The sequence below is a fragment of the Cynocephalus volans genome, chromosome X (assembly GCF_027409185.1).
Source record: "Cynocephalus volans isolate mCynVol1 chromosome X, mCynVol1.pri, whole genome shotgun sequence".
NCBI lineage: Eukaryota > Metazoa > Chordata > Mammalia > Dermoptera > Cynocephalidae > Cynocephalus > Cynocephalus volans.
Window position 1 is genome coordinate 133,426,405 of NC_084478.1, and position 21,690 is coordinate 133,448,094.

At 35.2% G+C, this 21,690-nt stretch overlaps 1 protein-coding gene across 1 annotated transcript in view; it reads right to left on the reverse strand.

Annotated features, from left to right (window-relative positions):
* The window catches only part of CUL4B (cullin 4B), a 30,900-nt gene that overhangs the window by 4,556 nt on the left and 4,654 nt on the right, over positions 1-21,690 (reverse strand). Inside the window, exons 4-19 of the mRNA XM_063083116.1 lie at positions 15,102-15,205; positions 14,522-14,591; positions 13,648-13,721; positions 12,678-12,840; positions 12,441-12,530; positions 11,874-11,956; positions 11,186-11,253; positions 9,282-9,400; positions 8,478-8,670; positions 7,216-7,320; positions 6,547-6,657; positions 5,867-5,952; positions 4,649-4,756; positions 3,549-3,662; positions 2,705-2,810; positions 1,393-1,565 (exon numbers count right to left, since the gene is read on the reverse strand). Of these exons, the coding sequence (XP_062939186.1) occupies positions 1,393-1,565; positions 2,705-2,810; positions 3,549-3,662; positions 4,649-4,756; positions 5,867-5,952; positions 6,547-6,657; positions 7,216-7,320; positions 8,478-8,670; positions 9,282-9,400; positions 11,186-11,253; positions 11,874-11,956; positions 12,441-12,530; positions 12,678-12,840; positions 13,648-13,721; positions 14,522-14,591; positions 15,102-15,205 (1,767 nt within the window). The remainder of the gene's footprint in view (positions 1-1,392; positions 1,566-2,704; positions 2,811-3,548; positions 3,663-4,648; positions 4,757-5,866; positions 5,953-6,546; positions 6,658-7,215; positions 7,321-8,477; positions 8,671-9,281; positions 9,401-11,185; positions 11,254-11,873; positions 11,957-12,440; positions 12,531-12,677; positions 12,841-13,647; positions 13,722-14,521; positions 14,592-15,101; positions 15,206-21,690) is intronic.

Genomic DNA, 21,690 nt, shown 5'->3' on the forward strand with positions numbered 1-21,690 from the left:
CTGTTCTTGGTATCTTCTAAAGGTGCATGTCAGTTACAACGGGATGTTGACAAGATTTCTGTATGACAATAGCTTACCTGTAAGACTGACTCTGATCTCTGACTCAAAGCAAAACAGTTATTAGAATCTAACTCTTTGAAAATTAATTTTATTTTGCAATATATAAATCAGAAATGTATACCATTAGTGCTCACATTCCTTAAAGACTTACAAAAATTTAGGTGTTTAGGAGTCTATTTACCAAATCTTGTTAATCTTTAGTAACTAAACCAAAAAAAAAATAGTTTGGGCTTTTTACAGCAGTTTCTTTCTGGCACAGCATAGATGTCTTAAAAGTAAGGACACAGTAATCGTTTAAGGGATTATCGTGCCTTTGATGTGTATGTGAAAAAGACAAGAACTTGTTTGAAGATACTGACCCCTGTACCACATTAAAACTCTTTCTCAAGTATTGCATTAAACCTTGTTGGAATTGGAACCAACCAGTTCCAGGATGCTGCAGTTGGTTTCCTTAATAAAAGTTTCTTACACATTCCAATGACAGGGCTAGCTGGTTAACTCTATTGGTTAGAGTATGGAGTTATAACACCAAGATCAAGGGTTCAGATCCCCATACTGGCCAGGTGCCAAAAAACAAAATTCAAATAATAAAAACAAACATTCACCTTACTGCTAATCAAAGAAGAACTAACTAAATCATTCAGATTTTTCACCAAGCCAGCAAGTTTTAAAAAAGAAAATGTAATCTTTAGTGCTTGTGAGGGCACAGCAAGACAGGTACTCATATGCTGCTGGAGAGAATATGCACTGGTCCAGCCTTTCGGGAACACAATATGGCATTATGTACTAAAACTCTTAAAATGATCACGCCCTTTGACCACAAAAATCTACTTCCATGAATTTATCATAAGGGAAGAATCAGAGAGATTAAGATTTAGGTACAAAGATGTTTCTTGAAGTTTTATTATAACACCAAGAAGTCATGAATTTAATTGCCCAACAATGAACAGTGGTTGAATAAATTATAATAGCCATGTAAAAGAATATTGTGCAGCCACTTGTCATTTCTGAAAATATTTAATGGCATGGAAAAATCCTATAGATATTTTTTAATATCTATATAATATAATTCTATTAATATTCTATTGAATATTAACTGGGAAAAAGCAGGATATAAAACTATGTTGAATATCAACCCAATCATGTGCACTCCCCATAAAAAAAAAAACCCAAAATCAAATACTGAAATACATTTAGCTGGATATAGATAGGCACAGAGCACGATAATGGTAGTACCACTACCATTATGGGTATAAAATCTTCTTTATAAATTATTATAAACACGTATAATTACTGTGCATTATTAGGACTAGGAGAAAGCAATAGAAATACCGTTTCTTTCATCTGGATTTGATTGATCTTTATCCTGAAAAGTTTGTGTTTGAAATCATCATTACAAATGAACTTGTCACCGTCTTCGATATCTTTGCCCTTTGGATTTTTCGCCAGAACTCTAGCTTTGCCACAGGCTAATGACTGCAGAGTTCTCCTTAATTCTCCATCCTCTGAAGAAGAAACAGCAGTTTAGTTATTTGTTACTAGCCCATCAGCACGAACAGCCACACAACCTCAATCATCAGCATGAACAGCTAGCTACATTCAACCTCAATCTAGCTTCTACCCCATCCCTCTATTAAAACTGTTTCTTTTTTCCCCAAGGTTCTGACTTCCTCTTTGTCCTATCCAATGGCTTTTTTCCTAGTCATCTTCTAAAGGTGTCAATTATCATTCCATGTGGATAACTACCAAATCTTTTGAAATGACATTTCACTTCTCTCTAGTACCACGTTTAAAGGATACTTCCACCTGACTGTCTTACTATCAACTCTAGCAGGTCCAAAATTTTACTCATCATCTTCCCCATAAAACTGTGTTCTTGTCTCAATTGTTAGTGGTGAGAAACCCTGGAATCATCATCTTTAACTCTTCTGCCTCCTTCGCTTTCCCTGTATCTAGTAGTTGCTTCCTTAGAGGTGCCCCTTCTCCATTATCACTGGCCTCATTCTAGGCTAAGTCCCTTATCACTTTATGCTGAATGATCCCAATAGCTTCTGGATTGGAATCTCATCATCCTCCAAGTTGCCCTATATATTGACTCCAGGCAAGTTGTCCAAATAAGTTACTTCCATTACGTCACACATTTGAGACCCTAAAATGTAGGTTTCATTTGTTAGGTTTCTATCAGGCTCTCCATGATCAGGACCTACCCATCTCACCCATCTAATTTTGTAGCTCACTGTTCTATGCTCCAATTAAGCTCTTCATGATTCCTGCCCACACTGTACCCATTCCTACCTCCCAGCCTTTTCTCACAGTATTTCCCCTTGCTGCATATGCCTTCTCCCCGACCAAAACTTGAAGGCCCAGATTAAATTCCACTTTCTTCTTGAGGGCTTTCCCAGTCGTGTCAGTCCACAGTGATCTCTTGCTATGCTGAACTCCTAACACACTTCTAATCAGCACCACAGACCAGTATTTACTGGCTCTGAAATGATCTCAAGTGTCATTTCCCCCTTTCCCATGGTTATATTAAAAGTACTAAGGAGAGGGATTATTCCTTTGTATCCCCCAGAGCTCTTAACATAGTGGTGTGCACACAGCGGACACTTAATAATGCTTGCTAATCGACTGATTCAACACAAACCTATTCCGGTAGCCTGCTTGATCTCTTCTAAACTGAATTCCTCTCCCTCATTAAACATTAGCAGCACCAGTGTTTGAAAAAGAGAGACCTGGAGTTCTTTTTTACCCTGTCGGAGAAATAGCAGTGTTTAGCCGTCATTTTTTTAAAAACATGTGAAAAATGAATCAAATAATCTCTTATAGGAAAAACATTTTTCAATTAGTGGATTTAGAAACACAGATTAACATTATCCAGAAAAGCCACTTGAGGTGGTAATACAGTATGTTCACTGTAGGGTTTAGGTGTGATCCTACCTAAAATAGCAAGAAGGATTAGTTGACCTTTTAATAGGTCTTTTTTAAGCCTTATAATTAAAATAGAAAAACAAAGAAACAAAAATTAATATCTCAGCCCTATGTGTCATTACAGATATTCATCACAAGCAGCAAGAAATCACTATTTCAAATGCATTTTCTACTTGTTTGATTCAGATTAGTCATGAAAAGCTGCAGGAGTTTTTTTGAAATTAGATATGGGCACTGTTCCCCTTAACTCCCACTCTATTCTCTAGCTCCCAGCAACAGGAAGATTTCTGTCAAGAAGTCCCAGTGTGAATTCTGCATCCACAGGTGGGGAAAGAATGGAGGAAAGGGGTTATTGGTTTTAGTTTTGCAGAACAGCCAAATCAATTATGAAAAACACCACAATCTTAAAATATATATATAGTTGTGACAAGCTATTGCTATTGTCATGCAGATAATCTAGGATACATTTATAAAACAACAGCTTAAATCTTCACGTTCAGAGGAATAACCTCAATGTTAAAGATGAAGAAAATGACTACATTTTGGGAATATCCACTTACCTCTTTAAATTCTGCTTTTAGCACACAGTGTCCTAGAGTTGACTGCCACTGAAGTTTTCTGCCACTATGTTTACCTAGGTAAAATGTCTTGAAAATCTCCTGAAGTTTTACCATCTAAAATAAATAAAATAAGGCTTTATTAAAGCCCTGTATCCAATACCACATTTACCAATCATTACATTTACCTCATGTGTTATAACTTCTACAAGTTTTTTGTTTGTTTTTTGCAGCTGGCTGGTACACAGGGATTGAACCCTGGACCTTAGTGTTATCAGCACCACACACTAACCAACTGAGCCTACTGGCCAGCCCAATTTCTAAAAGGCTTAAATACTATCCAGCAGGCCCACCAATCACTTTGAAGTAAGGTAATGATTTCCCAATCACCAGATCTAATGGCATTTACGAGGCTTTATACTCTTTGATCTCTCTGCACCATTTAATCATCCCCTCTTTTGAAACATTCACCTCCAGTGGCTTTTGTGCCTCCCTACGATGCTGGTTCCTTTATCTCACTGTTGCTTCTGCATTGGTTTCCTTCACAGGTTCCTCTTCCTACCACTTGCCAAATATGAGCCTTTCCTAAAGTTCTACCTCTGCCCTTTTTTCTTCCTGTTCTCCATATTCTCCTTCTCAATGAGGAAGATCTACTCCCTGGGCTTCCATGATCATCTCCATGAAGGATTCTCAATATCCATCTCTCTGGCCTCAACCCCTTTTCCAGGATTTAGTCCTGAACTACACATTTTTCCAAGAGTTAGGATAGATTTACTCAAGCACCCATCATTCAGCAATCCCACTTCCAGGTGAAATATGAGCAAGAATTTTTGATAGCTAGGCAGAGTAATGGGTATAATCTGGGGAGATGAAAGAAGAGTCAGGGAAATTGACACTTAACCCAGAAGCTTGGCATCATTAGCTATGTGCTAAACTGGACTTGGAAATATAAGCACAAGAGTAAAATATTAAAACAGTTAGCATTTGGTATTTGTGTGTTTACTGACATAGCTTTTAAAAGGTATCCATTTTTAAACAACAAGCAAAATAGAAGTGTCATGACTTCTATGACTATAACTCAGGTCCTAAACAGTAACTCTTACCTCTGGCGGTAAATGGACTTCCATAGGCACATATGTTGGCCAGTAACCCATTGTCAGGATATTCACAGTTAATTCAATATTCCCAGGTACATTCTGATTCTGCATATACTATAAGGAGATCAACATACACACTGAGATCTTAAAATAAAAGTACATACATTTCATGTCATAATAACGACCCAATTAAGTAGTTCCCCATCATAAAATTACATGCAAATACTGACCATCTTTAAAATAAAAATAAAAGGCAACTATTAAGAGGACTTTAAATGAAGCCTAAAAGGGCACTAGAAAAGTACATAGATAGGTTAACATTTTGCTACAATGGCATACAGGGATCACATGACCTCATTATAGGCATTCAACTTAATTTCTCACATGCAGCTGGGCTATTATAGGATCTCTTCTCCATTCTTTCCCCCGATACCACCTGCAGTCCCCACCTTTGGAGACCCCTATGTGGCTTGAAACACCTTGCAGCAACCCCCATTCCTCACCCCACCAGCCAGCCCAAGTCTCCGATTTTTCACTTGCTCCACTGCCTGTTTGCAGGGGGTGACCTGAAGTGGGGAAGGAAGAAGAGGAGGAAAGGGCAAAGTAGATAAACCCCATTCTGCAGCTACTATAGGATCCATGATCCTACTGACCCTGATCTTTCTCTTGAGTCTTTCATTTTCATTTCCTGCCTTAGCAATATAAAGAAGTCACTATTAAAACCCCAAGAGAGAAAAATCTAACTTACTATCCCTATCACCTATGTTCTTAAACATTTCAAAACTACTTTCTACGTACATCTTCAAAACTATGGGTCTAGCTTTTCATTCCCACTGTCCCCAAAGGCTTTACACAACCACTTTATCCTCTCCTATCTTCCCATTGCAAGCTCTGAACATGCAAATCACGAAGCGATTAGATGCTAGGGAAAACCCTCTTCCAACTATCTAGCTACAGCTCTTCTTGTGCTGACTTCAGTTCAGTACATTTTATTTCTATTTTCGCAATATTTTTGGGTGCTTATTAAAACTGACTCCTAAAATGGGTCATATATACTTACATTTCATTGATGATTTTTTTTCTCTACTGTGAATATCATCTAATTGCTATAAAGTATTTACAACAAATACATTTCTATTTATCCTCTTCGTACAAACCAAAGCAAGGAGATAACTAAATATATTTAAGTTTGAGGAATTAAGTAAGGGTTTAACTCACTTTTACCTGTTTGAATTGAATCATGATGTCTTTAGAAAGTTCCATGTCTTTAAACATTCCTTCAAGTTTGCTGGTGAAAGCAGCTCCGCATTCTATTAAAGATGTTTGCACATTTATATTTTAAAGTGGTAAAAACAAAAAGTTTAAAATGGGAAACATGAAACGTAAAACTTACTTTACCATGAAATATGATCTATAACTATTCATTAGAATAAAAAGAAATCCTTACCCCAAAGTGTATGCCCCACTAATTCAGAGTAAAAATCTTTAATCCTGTAGTAACCTTATCTACTATTTAGGTATAAGATAAACGGGAAATTTTCATATAAATAATTTTTTTGTCGTTTTTTCGTGACCGGCACTCAGCCAGTGAGTGCACCGGTCAGTCCTATATAGGATCTGAACCCGCGGCAGGAGCGTCGCCACACTCCCAGCGCAGCACTCTACCAAGTGCGCCACGGGCTCGGCCCCATATAAATAATTTTTTACAAAATGCTTTATTTTTAAAAACGCACAACAGCTCTGGATATTTACAATAGGTTGGAAACCTCATGAGCTTGCTCAATTTATGTTTTTATCATACATACATACACTGATAAACAAAAGACGCAATTGACTGAAAGAGCAAAAATTAAGCTAACATCTTCTCTCAGAAGTCAAAGGAACAGAAAGAATGACAAACATACCATGTTTAAGTTTGGACAGCATTGATTTTTCAGCATCTACAGATGCACTTTTCCCAACTAACAGGCGCTTGGCTAAATCTTTCTTATAGAAGGCCTCAAAAACGTCCTTGCCTATGTTAAATAAAAAAATGTTAAAAGTCATAGTATTCCAAAAAAAAAATGTTCTGACAAAATTGCTTTAAAGTGTTAATAAGTCACACCATTACTCCAAGTTATTTTTCTTTACACATTTTATCCAAGTTCGTTAAATGTAAGAAAATTAGAGGTCCATTTTGTGCCAGATATTTCAAAAGTTCTTTAGCGTGAAGAATTAAGATTGCATTAACTGTTCTTCAGAAAAGCTTTAGTCCACTGATAGCTTTAGCACAAATATTCAAGAGATTAAAACAAGAAGCAAAAGTCAAGACTCTTAACAGTGAAAAAGTTAAAGCACAAGCCAAGTAACATTCCTCAAATATCCCCAATGAATTAAATACAGGGAATAAATACAATTTTAAATTTCTAACTCACAAATAAATACTCCCTCTAGGTTGAATATACTTTCTAGTTTCTCTGTTGAGTGCTTTGTTTTAAATGAAAATATTAACACCAAGGTCCAGGGTTCAATTCCTGTAACCAGCCAGTCACAAAATTAAAAAAAAAAAAAAAAAAAAAGTGATAAATACTTACCATAGATAAATCTAAATATAATCATAATTTTATCCAACATTTTCTCAAGTTCTTCATCTGTAGCTTCTTTGTTGCCTGCACGAAGCTTTGAATCTACATACTTGGCTAAAATAGGGAAAAAGTATGTTGTTTAATGACCATGGATATCCATCAGGTACTGGGTACTATACATACTTAAATAGGAGTAAAATATACTGAGTTTTTCAGTGCTTCAGCAATATATATGCATTTTTTAAAGTCTCCAAAGTCAGGGAGATTAAGTGACTTGTTCAGTGCCACAGAGCTAATAAACACCAGAGCCTGAACTCAAACCCAAGTCTTCTGACTCCAGATTAAATGAATTTTCCACTATACTGATGTTTATTAAAATAAAGTATGGGTACTCCATGGGAGAGGCTACATGTAGCCCTGTGTGGGGATAATCAAAGCCACTGAAAGACATGGAACATTGTGGGCTGGCTGGACAGCTCAACTGATTAGAGTGCCACCTTGTAAGACCCAGGTCAAGGGTTCAGATCCCTGTAACGGCCAGCAGCCAAAACACAAACAAAAAAAGACATGAGGTATCTTCTGGAGTGTCCATTTTACATTGATGATAAGCAATCTTAAATATTACTATTCTATCAAAATAAACCAGATACATTACAGAGTAGAAGGCAAAATTAGCAAAACTTTTAGGGATAAATAGTAGAGATTTCAACAAAATTTCATCCTTTTGGCAGAGGACCCTAGACCTTCTCAGGGTACCCCCTCCTCTGACATTAAAGGGTATTTGGAGGGAAAAACCCAAGAAGAACTGCAGTATATACCACACCCTTAAACTAATGGGCCCAGATTATTAGGTTTATTTTCATCCTGGACTTTCTTCTTTCTCAATGGCAACTGTAATTTTGTGCTGCCCTTTCTTATAGCCCTAAGTGTGGGCCTCTAGAAATAACACCCTGCCCCATTTCTAAATCACTGTAGACTTGGAAAACAGATAACCAAGCCTATTATTAATAAAAGTAAGCAGGGTACAATATTGTTCCTTAGAATGAAAGCACATCCTGTTTGACATGTGAGCTTTGAGATGTTCTTTAGCTTGAAGGACTTTATTCCTTATATCTAGGTTCTTAAAAACACTTTTCAGACTAGATATTACCAGCTAAGCAACCCCAAATAAATGAGGTGTTAGTATATTACAACCTTGCCAAAATGTCAGATTGAGATTTTATGAATAAAAGATGAACATTAAGTAACTGGAAAAAGGACTAGAATAATACCTATAAGTTCAGCTGGTTTATTTGGTCTTTTGTTAATGAACGTTTCAAATGCTTCTTTCATGGCGTTGATAAATTTTTCATTCTTCAGAAAACAGATATCAATTATATGGTCAACCTTATCTTTAAAATCCAGCAATTCTTGAACCATGGTTTTATCTTTTTCAGGATTAATTACAATAGTGCTGCCAAAGGCCTAAAAACAAAAATTACCACTTTTTATTGGAATTGAATTATCTACAAAGAAAACAATCCCAAAATCTTATTTTAAATTGGCACATGAATTTACAGATCTTAAAAAATTAAAATAAAGCTATTTTTGAGGTGAAGTAAAGAAAAAATTAAGCAATAAAACATCCAGACTGATATCACTCATCTATAATCACAAAAAAATAAGGAATGACTACTAGGTATACAATATCATAATGATATTATTAGAAACTTCTGGATCTTTTCTGTATTTTGAAAGGTTAGCTTTGAATTTTTTGAAAATGGCAATCTGGCTTCAGCGTAAGATTGAAGGAAAGAAATTTTGGAGTCAAAGAGAATCCTTTCTTTTTCCACATTCACTGCTTTAAGTGTTGAAGCTAGAAATCATGTCAGACATCAATCAGGTTTTATTGCTGATTTGCCACAAAGCTATCATTCTCAGGTTGATTGTTCCCAAAATTCTCATTTTTAAAAAAAATTTCAAAATTCCCTTACTTTAAAAAAAATTAGATCTATCAAGAAATGCTTGCTCATACGTGCTCTGGGTGTGTAGTTATAAGCCATGAGAGAGAAAAATCACAGGTAAATTGTTAATACCTTGATGTATTCAATCCACTGCTGCAAGAGAACCTGAACTCCACCTCGAACTCTACTGAAGAGCTGATACAGTAGAGATAAATCTTGAATTCGGTTTTCATCAAGGAGGTTATTTAAACCTGAATTTTCAGACATTTTTACATTAAAATAGTAAACAAAAAAAGTAAACAAAATGTCAGGTATTTTAATAAAATTTAACTTAAAATTATGATTGTGATACTGGTCTGAACTATGACTAGTCTGTATGAGTTGTAATGTAGAGATTTCCTTTGAATTAAACCCAAATAAACAATCACCTTTCTGGGTGAAAACTAAATATAGGACTGGCTGGTTAGCTCACATGGTTAGAGCACAATGTTAAAGGTTCAGATCCTAATATGCGCCAGCCACCAAAAAAACAAAAACAAAAGCAAAAGCAAAACCAAAAAAACTAAATATAGCCATTTTAGTCACTATAAAAATAAAAACTGCTGACTGCATAATGACTTGTGCCATTAGTGTGGTAGATCAGATGTATAAACCAATTTATAAGAAGTGGTTTACATAAATACATGTTATAAACGCCTCATATATGCAGTAGCCATATTATATCTGGTATTAGTATACATAGCTATATTTCAGAGTATTGGATATAGCCTATGATATATCAAAAGCCATGCATAAATAGGTCAAATTTAAATGAGGTTCTATTGTACAGATGCTCCTCAACTTACAATGGGGTTATATCCCAGCAAACCAATCCTAGTTGAAAATACTGTAATCCAAAATGCATTTAATACACCTAACCTACCGAACATCATAGCTTAGCCATGCCTACCTTAATAAACATGTTCAGAACACTTACACTAGCCTACAGTTGGGCAAAATCATCTAACACAAAGCCTATTTTAAAATAAAGTGTTGAATATATCATGTAATTTATTGAACACTGTACTGAAAGTAAAAAACAGAATGGTTACATGGATACTCAAAGTTCGGTTTCTATTAAATGCATATTGCCTTCGCACCATCATAAGGTCAATATCCAAGCTGCACTATTTTAAATTGGGGACTGTATTTGATTTTCAGAATGAAATAATAGTGCTACTTCACTAAAATTCTAAATATATCAGTTTTATTCAAAACACTGTTGAAGAGAAAGGTTAAGATTTGCCTTTTTTTTGTGGCATTATCAAAGTAAAATTCAAGGTATACTCTAAGATCACTTGGGATTACAAGTGCTTGGTTTTATAGGCTACGAACAACAACAACAAAATACCACTTAGGGCTGGCCAGTTAACTCAGTCGATTTACAGCATGGTGGATAACACCAAGGTCCAGGGTTTGATCCCTTTTTTTCCTTAGATTTTTTTTTTTTTTTTAATTTGTTTTTGGGGTTTTTTGGCACCTGGCCGGTAACAGGGATCAAACCCTGGACCTTGGTGTTATCAACATCACACTCTAACCAACTGAGCTAACCAGGCAGCCCTTTGTTTGTAATATACTGTTTTTGGGGGGTGGGGGGTGGCTGGCTGGTACGGGGATCTGAACCCATGACCTTGGTGTTATAACACTGTGCTCTAATCAACTGAGCTAACCAACCAGCCCCAAAAAAACACTTTAGTGCAAAAAGGAGTGCCTTTCCTTACTGTAGTTTTACATATTAAGTCAAGAATTCCCAATTTCCACTGTTTCTTTACTGATATTGGTGGACCCCTCTCTTCTCAGTTCCTGTATCTTTCAGTTAAGGAGACTGGCACCTCCAGAAAAGTTTACTGTGATAAATAGGAGAAAAAGGTTGTGTCTATCCTCAGAAATGCGGCTGCACACTATTGAGCTTTTAAAAGGGCAATATTTAAAAATATTCCTATTTGTTTGCCACTACCATTTAAAAAGTAATCTCTTATTTTCAAATTGCCAATTACCTTTCTGAAGAATTGCTGTTAAGTGTTCACCTAGAAGTTGTTTTTCTACAGTAGCAATTAATGACTTCCTACAAGGAAAAAAAGTTTAGAATTATTGATATTTGACTTTCCTAAAAATTTAAAACCTCTCCTGGGGGAAAAAAAATCAAATCGCTCATTTTATGCTAATTTCGATATTCTTATCCTATGAATACATTTACTGGTGCTCAGAGTTACTCTACGCCTAGACAAAGGAAAGCATTGCATATTTCAGAATTTGACTTACATCCTGAAATAAATATCTCCACGGTCCTGCCGTGGTTGGCTGTTTCTACGTTTCTCTGCTTTTATTAAGAAGGTAAAGTTATCTACACTACTTATAGGAACCCCTTGGCTAATAATATTTAGGAAAAGTACAGAAAGTTTCTCCTATGGACGCCTACTGATTTTTAATCGGCCTTAAGATTTTAAAGATCATCTCAGCCTCTAATACTATTTTCCAATTACATCCTAAACACACACACAACCAGTAATCAAATCTTTGAATAAATCTAATTAACTAGGGAAAATAATAACTTGAAGTTTGCATTATGGAAACAAACTCTCAAATCCCACCTGAAAATAGTCACTAACATGTTTAGGATGCCTAAAGTGCCTTAAGTGCTCTAACAACAGTTTAAGACTATTTAGCTGAGCATATAATACTTACTGGGTGGTCTGATCTAAGTAAGTAATAAGTCTGTCTGCTTCTTCTTCTAGACGTTTGTTAACATGATGAAGATATTCAGGAACCTACAAAGATAGTTTTTTTTTATTATTGTTTTCCTCCCCATAACTCATTCAGAAAATGTCAAGTCCAAAAGATCCTGGGAGCAGCCCTGTCAAATGTGACAGGGTTGAATCATACGTAAAATTATAGGTAGAGTTTATGATCCAGAATTCTGGCCTTTAAGAAGAAAGAAAAGAAAGGAGCACCTAAGTGAGAGAAGAGCATCGCAACATTGGGAAGATAAATGCAAAGGGAAGCTTATGTTCTACAAAGTAAAGTCTACTGTAAAAGACAGTAGATTTGGGGCTGGCCCGTGGCTCACTCGGGAGAGTGTGGTGCTGATAACACCAAGGCCACAGGTTTGGATCCCATATAGGGATGGCCGGTTGCTCACTGGGTGAGCGTGGTGCTGACAACACCAAGTCAAGGGTTAAGATCCCCTTACCGGTCATCTTTAAAAAAAAAAAAAAAAAAGACAGTGGATTTATTAATTATGATTTTTTATACCTCTCTTTCTTGCATTAATTTTTGGCCTTCAGCTGCATAGAGCCGGTTAGTTTCTTCCAAAAATCGTTGTTCAAAAGAATCTTGATAAATCTGGGAGAGGGAACAAAGTAAAGGAGGTTCATTTATTCAATGTATATTTACTCAAAGTCCTCTACGTGAACAGCACATTGAATTGGTTTTTAAACATCAAACTAAGAATAGCAATCAGCTCTGTAGTAAGTGAAGTAGTTAACTTACTTGCAAATCAGAGAGCATGCTTAAAAGGCTTCGGAGTAAACTTCTATCAATTGCTTCACCATTCCTTTCCCTCTCAATCAAGAGAAGAATGCCATCAATTGTCTTATTCTGGACTTTCTGGTCACTTATAATATGAGCCCTAAATAACTCCAATCCCATGTCCCTAAAATAAAAACATATACAATCTAAATTAACTGATGACAGTATCACTTCTGAAGAGACTTGCTTAACTTCTTACACATGTTAATTAGGGCTCCAGGCTTTGAAGCAGCAATTGTAAAAGGATAAAATCCACACATTTAATTCTGAATAACATTATTAGATTAAAGAATAAAGGAAGTTCATTTTGTCTTTAATGAGAACTGAGGCTAAATTCCTGTCTTCCTGCATAACTAAGTTTTGTTGTATTACTTCCTCTGGCGGATTTCTTCCTTGGTCAAATCAAGAGACAAAATTAGTTCAATGACATAAAATAGTTTTCACTGTACTGGTAGTGAAAGCTTACTTGGTCATTTATCAACTGGCTTCAGTACTCAAAAATGAGTGTATTCTGATCATTGCTGTAGGCAGATGCCAGGCACATGGTGGAGGAAAGAGTTCATTAAATTGTACTATTCTATCTTCGTGTGTACACGAACTGTTCCATAATAATATTAAGTGGGTGAACTCTTGATGACCAGCAACAAAATGACTCACACTCACAGATAATCCAAAGCAAACTTTAATCCCCTTGGCTAATAAAAAACTTCTTTCATAAATCAATATATGCTCATGAAACGTTACCTATCTTCAATATTAGCATAGTCAAAATATAATTAAAAAGGTAAAACTGCTATAAATAAAAGTCTAGAAGCCAAATGTGAATTTTTAGGAGAACAGTCACAGTGTTGCTTACTCTCTTTCATTAGTGTAATTAAGATTTTGACTATGATTTGTAACAAATCTTTTCATATTTAGCTGGCATCCTTACCAAATGGAGGGTAGCATTGAATTCTGAAGAACATAAGTTCTATCCAGAAACAAAAAAATGCTCCTGATCATGATCTGCCAATAAAAAAAAAGAAAAAAAAAAAATCAAGCAATTTTAATATTTTGTAAAGTTGAAGTATTTATATTCTCAATAAAATAAGAATAAATTTGAAGGGTATCTGTATATACACTAGACTACTAGGATCAAACATGTCAATAAACACATCTACCTGAGAATATGCCCATACCATTTTCATTAAACTATTCTATTGTCTTAAATCTTGCTGTGGTTTGTAGAAAAGAGACACTTAGAATGGTCCTCTGACTTCTTTGCTATTTGAAAAGTAACTGAAAATAAAAGTAGGAAATCAAGAGGACATTCATACAATCTTCCTTAGCACAAGTGCTAGGTGGTAAAACTGCCTTAAATTGTACATGTGGGATTTACTTGGTGGGGAGGGATAGATTTTAAGATTTTAAACTTACAAAATATAAGGTAAGAATAACAGACTAGGGAGAATAGAAAAGGTTGTGATATGAACAAACTAAAATACAGGATTTCACATATTATCAAATAGTGGACAGGATGGCCATCAAGACTGACAGACAAAATGTAACTCTTTAATGAGATAAATACTTTTTTCATTAAGTGTAACACAAAAATAATCCTAAAATGCAAGCCATTCTGAAATGCTGGTTTATCTGTAACTTGCAGTTTTAAAATTGAAAACGCAACAAACATTAGTTTCCAATTCAGAAAAAGAACAGATATTGAGGCAGTTTCCCTACTGCAAAGCTTTTAAAACTAACATTCCTGTATTTGAAGACATTTAACTACAATGTTTAGCTGAAATGTAATACTTTTTCCTACTTACCATTTGTCTACAGTGGTTTTGCCAGCATCTATCGATCTTCTTTAGAAAAAGAACACTATCCAATGAATCCATGAAATATATGTTAAGGATATTTTAAAGTGCATAGTACAAGTAATATATGCAATGTAAGAGCACATTTGTCTTAAATATGGAATATCCTACATGCTAAACACTTAACTATAGAACAAAATGCTACTTCTTAAACTATAAAAAAAATTTAAATCCCACTAAAAAGCAACCTATAAAATCAAGGTTTAGACGTAAATGAACATCACGTTTTCAGTTTATGATTTCCCTTAGAAGATTATCTTCCCTCAAATGGAAACTTGTTGAAAAAAAGGGGGGGTAAATACATAAGGACATCTTACCTACACAAATACCGTATGTAGATTTGGACCCTAATTAAGCTGAAAAGTCAAAAAGTCTGTTTCTTCTTTCTCTAGAAATACAAAAAAAAAAAATAAACCCAAAATAACAAACCTATAAAACATAGGCATTCCACTTCAAGCTGGGTTAAATAGTGATGGTTAGGAAGAAGGAGAAGACAGAAATACAAGATTTTTTGTTTTTAAAAGGATATTCTCTGAACTGATGAATCTGTGCTTTGATGTGATCTTCACAAATCTGTCTCAACTGTTTGTACAAGTTTGCAGAAATCTTGTAAGAACAGAGATTTTCTACAGCCTGCAAGATTAAACACATACTTTCTTAAGGAGAAGATGAGGAAGGGAGGGTTTCTCAATTATTTACATCAAATTCTTATTATTTTGATATTTCTACCACATCAGCTTATTAAAAAGGGTTATTCATCCATTTAAGACACAAGGTAAAAGAAAATATATCAATGTGGGTGGTAAACTTTTTCATAACCAATATATTGTACCAAAAAAGAACAAATTAATATATTTATTATGGCTATACAGGTTTAAGGATGAAGGAAATCAAGCCAAGTTCTCCCCTGTGAAGATGTCCAATTTATAGCAACTGCTACATACAAAAGCTGTCTTGTTCTTAAAAATGTTAATCATTTTCACAAGCAGAACTCCATTTGGAGTTTAAAAGATAATTTCACCAATTGTTTATGTATCAGATGGGCCAGGCAGTCCTACAACAATTGAATCAGAATTTATTTATACTTTCTTGGGTTTTCCTGAAAGGAACAAAGCAGAAATTATTGCTGGCAGTTATTATAATGAGTATGATATAATTAAATCCCAAGGAATTTTCTCCAACATTTCAGTTTAAGAATAGTTAATAAATATAGGGGTTTTAAAATTTGCACCACTAAATAAATACTAATTACAAAAGATATGACTGCATTTTTACTTCATTCTAATAGTTGAATTAGTCTTTTATACTCAGATCCCAAAAGGAAAGGCTTTGGATTTCAGTGAATTTCTCCTCATGTGTATCAAGACTTTCAAATTTAAGGCCGGCCCATGGCTCACTCGGTAGAGTGCAGTGCTGATAACATCAAGGCCACAGGTTCGGATCGTATATAGGGATGGCCAGTTTGCTCACTGGCTGAGCGTGGTGCTGACAACACCAAGCCAAGGGTTGAGATCCCCTTACTGGTTATCTTTTAAAACAAACAAACAAACAAAAGATTTTCAAATTTAAAACAACAGGTGTGGTAAAACTCTTTAAGTGAACCCTGATATAATCTACAATTTCAACTAGTAATGACTTAATAACACCAGAATTCCTTTCTCACCACAACCTAAGGCAAAAATTCCATTAAAATGGACTCTAAGGGGACATTCAAGTTATGTTCGTTGGAGTGGAATTTCATAAATAGGTAGCTGAAAGTCACATTCCCAATAGGCAGGTCCAGTAAGTAAATTAGCAAACGAAAAGAAAGATCAAAGAGAACCACTTATACCATCAGAGGGAAGTCACTATACCTCACCAGGAAACAGCAGGCCAATTACATTCAGTAGCTTTGGAGGAACAAGAAGGCTGAGTCTTCACTTTCCATGTGACCCGGAGTTAGGCCACAAATGCCTAAGGGTATATTTGTTCATTACATGTGACTCTCTGTTCATATTGGTCCTCTATGAACTGTCCCCCTTCCTCCTTTAGCAGTCCTCTCATTACATCTCAGTCTCTCTTTTGAATGACTTATTTTCTTGGTATTTCTCATTTCCCTGCTTAGATTCTGTCATGACTTAGTGCGTACTTCAACTTCTCCACATTTCCCACTTCTAGTACCTCTCCAAGTCCTTTTATCCCACTTCCTTCTGCAGCATCCCTCTTTCTCCCATAAAACAGTTCTCAACACATCTATTTATCTTCTCACAGAAGATATCACGTACCTTACTATTCAGCTAGGTCCCCATTATTCCAATAAATTCTTAGTTGCCTCAGCTGCCAGTGATTTACATGGCACTCACACCAATCATACCACACTGACTTGTCACTGAGTCAATACTATTTATCTTTTTATGTGTATATCCTGTCTCCCTGACTCTCCTTAATGACAGAAAGAGATCACGCAGTCATGTATCTATAAGTTCCTTCATGCTTTTGTGGCTTTGAACCAGGGGACTATATTAAGTATTCAAAAAACTAAGGTATCTACAACAACTAGCAATGTGTCCTGAACACAGAAGGGGCTTCTAGCATAATGAGAAAACTGGCCAGAAAACATGTAATTACAACAGCATGATGCTATGATGGGTATAAGCAGAGAAAAGAGGCCCCTAATCCAGCTTTTTGGGAAGTGCAAGTCAGGAAAGCCTGGGCAGAGATAAAGAGGCGAAGTCCCAAAGACCCAGAAGGAAATTGATAAAGACTAGTGGGAATAGTGAAAAACAGAATTAAGCCGAGCTTTTTACACATTCAGCCTCACCTGTGTTTAGCTGGAGGGTAGTTTAAGAAGTCTAGGGCAAGAAAGGCAAAAAAGGCAGGAGCAAGCATCTAAGGTGAGTTTTGAAGGTCAAGTTTGAAGGGAACACTCTGCTTTTCTAATTTAGCCTCCACTGCTTCTTAACTATAGACCAAATCTAGTAATTTTCCTTCCTCAACAACTTTCCATCAAGCTCTTCATGTACTGTTATGGAGAAATCCCATAATAGGTATAAACAAAAGGCAAACAACAGAATAGTGTGGTACATGGTCTACTATCATTTATATAAAAAAGGGGGAAAATGAACAAAAACATACACAGTTGTTTTTACATACATTAAACATCTCTGGAAAGAAACCCCCCAAAAGTAATAACATTTGTCAAGAGGAGAACTAGCTGGGGGGTTGGAAGATGGAGTGGAAAAGAAACTTTTTACTACATGCTGTGTAAGACTTCTTGGGCTTTGAACCAGATGACTATATTAAGTATTGAAAAAACAAATACTTGCCTCCCCCAATAAAACCCTTTTTATCATTCCCACTACCACATATTTTAGCATGGCATTCAAGACCCATTCTTACCATTTTAGTCTCATATCTGATTATAACCTTCCACACATCCCATGAGCTAAACACTCTACTTTCCCCACTTTTGAGCAAGGTTTGTTTGGAGGAGTCGTGTGTGCCTAAAACAGTGGCCTCCAAAACCTTCCAACCCCAAACCACAGTAAGAAATATATTTTATGTTACAATCATTGTACATGAAATAAATTTATATGATTGAAACAAAATCTTCACGAAACTATACATCATTACTATGTGTGATGCACTCTAATAGTTCCTATTTTATTTCTTTTAGAAAAAATGCTGGTCACAAACTAATAAGTTACTTTCCTGAACCTACTAGAACATAAGTACCTTAGGGGCAAGGACTAAGTGACCTCTCTATCCCCAAGGAGTCTGTTCAGCTTTGCACACAGTAAGCAGTCACTGATTCAACAAGGAATGAGTGTTTAGTACTAGTATTAGTACTCTGCCTCCTCGTAGGTGCCGGGATAGAAACATAACAAAGTGAGATAAGCTTATTCCAGATCTTCAAAATATACTTTCAGAAATGTATTAATTATTTTACATTTCACTAAATAAATAAAACACTTTGGAAATCCCTGGCGTTTAATCTAGTTTAATTATTACTAAAATAACCTCTTGTCTCACAGGCACCTGTTTGAATTAAATAAATTCTAGATGTTTTACAAGTTCTTTAAATAAAACTATCTTGATACTTAAGCTCCCAGTCATTACTGGTAAATATGCTGCCTTAAATCCTTTGAAGATCGTCAAGTATAAAATACATCCTAGCAAGATTTTATCCTTTATTTTTCCAAATCCCAGCCCCTCCCCTCCAAAATCCACACCTCACATCAAAAACATGTTTTTTTGTGGAGGGGGGTGGGGGGGGAGACACTCCAAAGAAAATATAAACTTGTAGCAAATGTTTACTTAACAACAGCAGACAATAAAAAAAGCTACTGAATTCCCACCAGGGTGCTGAACTCTGGTCACTGACCTAATGGGTTGGTTCTTATTTTTTAAACTATGTTTAAAGACAGAAACGTACCACAAAACTTTTCAACAACTGATACAGCAATAAAATCTAAATTCTCTCTCTTTCTACATCTAGTGGAAATAGCTAAAACATCCTCCAAATATATCAAAAACTAAGACTTTGTAGAAAGGAAACCAATAATACAATGAAACCTAAATTACTTTTCTTTTTCAACCTAGTAAACAGGACTTAAATAAGACTGAAAATTATTAAGGACCAAGAATTTGTAATTGCACATTTTTTAAAATAACTGCTATTTTTAAAGTAGCAGTTAATTGGTACTGATTAACAATTCAGTAAAAAGAGAAATACTAACAGACTAAGCTTAAAAACATCAACAGTGTAACATCAGTTAAACAAAGTTACATAGAATCCAATAGCTAGTCATCAACACTGCTAAGAACCTAACTGCTTTCCTATAACCACTGACTGCTTAAGCAACCAGATTTTACAATATTAAATAACCTATACTGAGATATTTGCTTCCAGTCTTGTGTTCAACTACCCTATAAACGAGTCATTAACAGAATGGTTCATTATTTAAGATTTATTTCACAAAAAGCTAACCAGAGTTCTTGTTATTAATGATAGACAAAATTATTTTCATGAGAATTGAAGTATGGACTAGGTTTGCCTTCAAATATAACAGCTAGACATTTACACTAAGAATGTTACACTGTCACATATAAACTTCCAGCAGCTCCAAAAAAGATAGCTGATTTAAAAACAGTATGTAGCTACTCACACAAAGGCTGAGAACATGAGAAAAATAATCCCATTATTTAAAATATTACTTAGTAAAAAACACACAATAAAACCAAGATTCCAACTATAAGATATCACATGTGAAAACAGGACACATTCTTGAGAAGTGCAGAGGGATGCTGTTCCTAGAAAGTTCCTCTCTTTTTCTATTATTTTTTAAATTTTGCTAATGGTGTCTACTGAAGCATATTTGGAATGTAATCTATTTATCAGCCAGCTGTTCTGGCCTAGTGTGGATTTAGAATTTAAAAATGTGTGGCTTTACAGTACTAAAATAAAAAGTAATTTTAAAATAAAGTTTTCTTTTTTTAAAGACACAAATATTTATCATCACTGATGATACCAATGTATAGTAGGGGTTGTACTAAGTACTTTTTTGCAATATTTTATTTACAACTAAACAACCCGGCCATATAGGCAGTGTTACAGTGTTAGTCCTATTTGTGGTCAATCAAAAACAAGCAAGCAACAAACAAAAAAGCCAAAAAACCCCCAAAAAACCCAAACAAAACAAACCACTAACCACTGCCTCACTCTTACAGGATTTCAAGGTTGTCAAGGAAAGATAATTTTAAAACAGGTACAATTCTCATTTAAAATTACTTTAAAAAGACAATGTTTGCTTATCGTGAATGCACTCAGCGTGTTCTTTTCTAGAAATTAAAAACTTAGTAGGCAGTATATGCAACCCACACTAGCTTAAGCTTTAAAGCAAAATGGTTTTTCATGCAGAAAAAAGTTCTGGATAGATACATGCTAAAAAGTGTTTACTTCAGGGAGAAGAGGGTGGGATAAGGGTTTAGAGAACTTTTGCTCTGTATAACTACATATTCCTATATTGTTTCAATTTCAGGAAAGTAGTTTTTAATTACATTTTAATGAGTCAAAGATCAAATAAGCACCTGAACTCCAGATGATATGAAATAACTCTACCTCCTTTAATCTCCATTTTGAACATCTCAAAATAATCTTTCTGAGAATGATCCAAAGGAGCGTTTACAAAATTAAGGATAAAAAACAAAGTGCTAGAAACAAATGCTTTTGCATTTATTATCGCGGAAGCAGTAAGGTACTATGAAGAATGCACACAATGGTGAAAAGTTATAACACTTGAGCTTTTAGGCTAAAGAAATGCAACTGAACAAAAGCAGGTAAAACTTCTGAAGTACAAGAAAGAAAAAACAAAAAATGTAAGCTACAGGCTCTTGAAACAAAGATTTAACAGAATCAATATATCAAAAAATATTTTCAAATCAAAAGCTCTGGAAAACATTCAAAGTGAACAGGGTTTATTAACAACTATAATCAACATTTGTTATAAATATGAAATATATAAAGTAACACATTACTCGGGAGAGTGCGGTGCTGATAAAGTAACACATTATTGAAATTAAATATGCTGTATACCAGCATATCCAAATAATAACCATATATGTGCAAGAGCAAAAAAATTACCTGCATTGGTAACAATGAGTTTTCTCCTAAAGCAGAACAACTGACTTGCTTCAAACACTGCACTATGGTGGTACTTGAAGGGCTGTGGTGTATTAGTGAGGCAGCATGGTGGTGAAAGTGCACTGGACTACGAATTGAGCATCTCAGTTTGAGTCCCCCTACTCTGCCAATATACAACTCTGGGCAGGATATTTAACTTCTCTGAGACTGTCTCCTCATCAATAAAGTGGAGATAATAACTACCACCCTATCTACTTCAGAAAGGGTTTCTATGATATCTAAATGAGATAATATAAGATGAAGCTGCTTTGCTGGCTGTCACACACACTGTATGAAGATATTGGACCACGTGATGTCTCAAGGCCATTCTAACTCTTTAATTCCATAATCCTACTTTCATTATTGTACAACTCATGAGCCATATATACCAAAAGAACTAAATGAAGTGGGCTTATCCATAAGTAATAGCTTATTACTACTACTACCAGCTAATATT